The 2,378-nt window shown below is 43.3% G+C and overlaps 1 protein-coding gene across 1 annotated transcript in view; it reads right to left on the bottom strand.

Annotated features, from left to right (window-relative positions):
* The window catches only part of ATRN (attractin), a gene marked incomplete at its 5' end in the record, with an annotated part of 149,321 nt that overhangs the window by 66,437 nt on the left and 80,506 nt on the right, over positions 1–2,378 (bottom strand). Inside the window, 2 exons of the mRNA XM_029963709.1 lie at positions 51–145; positions 1,786–1,838. Of these exons, the coding sequence (XP_029819569.1) occupies positions 51–145; positions 1,786–1,838 (148 nt within the window). The remainder of the gene's footprint in view (positions 1–50; positions 146–1,785; positions 1,839–2,378) is intronic.

Genomic DNA, 2,378 nt, shown 5'->3' with positions numbered 1-2,378 from the left:
AAGAGGGACACCCAAGGGACGATGCTGAAAGGGAAAAGTGGAAAATGCACCTCTTCAGGCGTGGCCACAAAGTTGATTGCGGTGTAGTAACGATCGTCCTCCTGGGACAGGCTGAAGGTGAACTGATAGTCGATGAGGAGAGTGTCTGTAAGGAACACAGGGACACGGTTATCCCACCTCCTGGAATAAAACAACTCCTGCAGAGCAAGGCATGATGCCACTGAAGGGATTTTTGGACAACTAGGAACCACCACGGTGTTAGGAACGACCCCCAGGCAATGTATGATGCCACACAAGGGGCAAAAAACCCTGGAGGGGGAAAGAGGTGGCTCAGATTTGCCAGCCAAGAGTTGTTCTGAATGGAAGTTCATGCCTAAATATTGTAAAAACACACTGTAAAAAATGTGCCAAGATATTGACTTTTCCAACCTGCAACACCTCCATGATCTAAAGGGACAGCAGGAAAATTAAAGGGATGTGCAATTCCCACTTGGCAGGGGACAAAGTTCCCCCTCATGACAAGTTTCTGTGCATCTGTGGACTTTACTGGGAGGATTTTTACAGAGCAGCTGGTTGTTGATGGATTCAGCTCCCATCTTGCCTGGAATACATCCCACCCAGGCATTCCAGGAGCAGTTTTTGGTCTGCCTGGATGTCCTTCCATGNTGCCTGGAATACATCCCACCCAGGCATTCCAGGAGCAGTTTTTGGTCTGCCTGGATGTCCTTCCATGCTCATGTTTGCTTGGGCTGGGGGATAATCAACAGCCAGTTTTGGGGATGCATCCACCAGTCTCAGCATCCTTATTTATGCTGACATTTATTATGACTTGAACACCATATTCTGACTTGTCCACATTCCTGAAGCTGTGCAAGAACATTCCAAGCAATGAGGAATAGGAAATTATACACCAGGTGCTATTTTTCTCTCTCTGCCTCCTGGAGATCCCCTGTGGATAGAGAAAGCCAGACAACCTGATGTCTATCCACAGTGGAGCACCAGGAAATCTTCAAGGAATGAAACCAAGCCAGGCTGGATCTGTACAGCACAAGATTCTTCCTGCAAGAGTTGGAATATTCTGCCTTTTCCCTGTTTTTTTGTCCATTTTACCAACCCTGCAACGAATCTGGTCATCCTTGCACAGAGATTGTCATGAGGAGACACCAATGGCCTCGTTTGGCCACACGAGCAGAACCCAAATTAGCCAAAACCTGCCCATTGAGCATTTCTGTGCTGGACAAACCCACCGTTGGTGACTTCATGGAATTCAAGATTCCATCTCTCCACCCCTGCCAGGCTGCTGCTCATTGCTAATATTTGCAAACACAACCTGGAGAGTTTCCACCAAGTAAGTCGAGTCTTGGCAAAGGATCTCCTGGAATTGCACGGGAATCCAACTGCTCCATTCCGAGGAAACGTGGCAGTTCTGAAGCCCGTTTTAACAAGGATCAGAATTTAAAATAAAGAGCATTTTGCACTTATAAAAACTCTTCGGGTTTTATCTATTTGAGAGTGTTCTCCAAAAGACCAGATTTCATCTCAGTCACGTGAGAAACATCCAAAACTTTGTTCAAACGCTCCAATCATCACACAGACCTTATCAAGAAAAGCATTTTCATTCTCTTTAAACAATACTTTTCAGAAAAATTAAGCTTTTTTCGAGCTGTTTTTCAGTCCTTCCCTTAATCCCCCATATTTTAAACACAGGCTAAGACAACTGAAACAAAGTGTTTTAAACTTCAAGCACATTTTTTTATCTGCAAACACAATCCCAGAGGTACTCACAGTAACACGTTCCTTTGAGAGGATTTCCCTGATATCTGTTTTCGACTTCACACCTAAAAAAGAAAACACATTTTTTAATAAATGGGGTTTTTTGTTTTGTTTTTTTTTTTGGTAGTTTTATTTATTCCCAGCCACTAAAATATATCAGAAAACACAACCTGTGCTGATAACAGCAATGATTAAAGATCAACGTCTGAGCTGTGCTGGGCTCGAAATTCCACGTTCTCTGCGAGTCAAACTTGTACAGAATAAAAAATGAAACACAAAATTCTGGATATCAACCTTTGCATCCACTTGGAAGGTATTTATTAGCTCTTCACAAAGCATGGAACTGGATTAGCTCAGTCAAAAACTAATTCCCATTTACATTTATGGCTATTCCAGGATCTCTCCGACGAAAGTTCGCTCGCGCGAGCGACGCTCTCAAAAATAAACCTGGCAATGAAATCCTTTGGAATTAAATTATTTCCACTAACACTGCACTAAAAGCATTTCTGTTTCGTTACAGAGAAACCTCCAGCAAATTTGTTGCTCTAAAACCGCTCCATTAAACCGCCTGAATGTCAAAGGCTCATTTTCAGGGATATTTACGC

The sequence above is a fragment of the Manacus vitellinus genome, unplaced genomic scaffold (genome assembly GCF_001715985.3).
Source record: "Manacus vitellinus isolate BGI_N305 unplaced genomic scaffold, ASM171598v3 scaffold_61_pilon, whole genome shotgun sequence".
Taxonomy (NCBI): Eukaryota; Metazoa; Chordata; class Aves; order Passeriformes; family Pipridae; genus Manacus; species Manacus vitellinus.
This window is presented reverse-complemented; position numbering and strand designations above follow the sequence as displayed.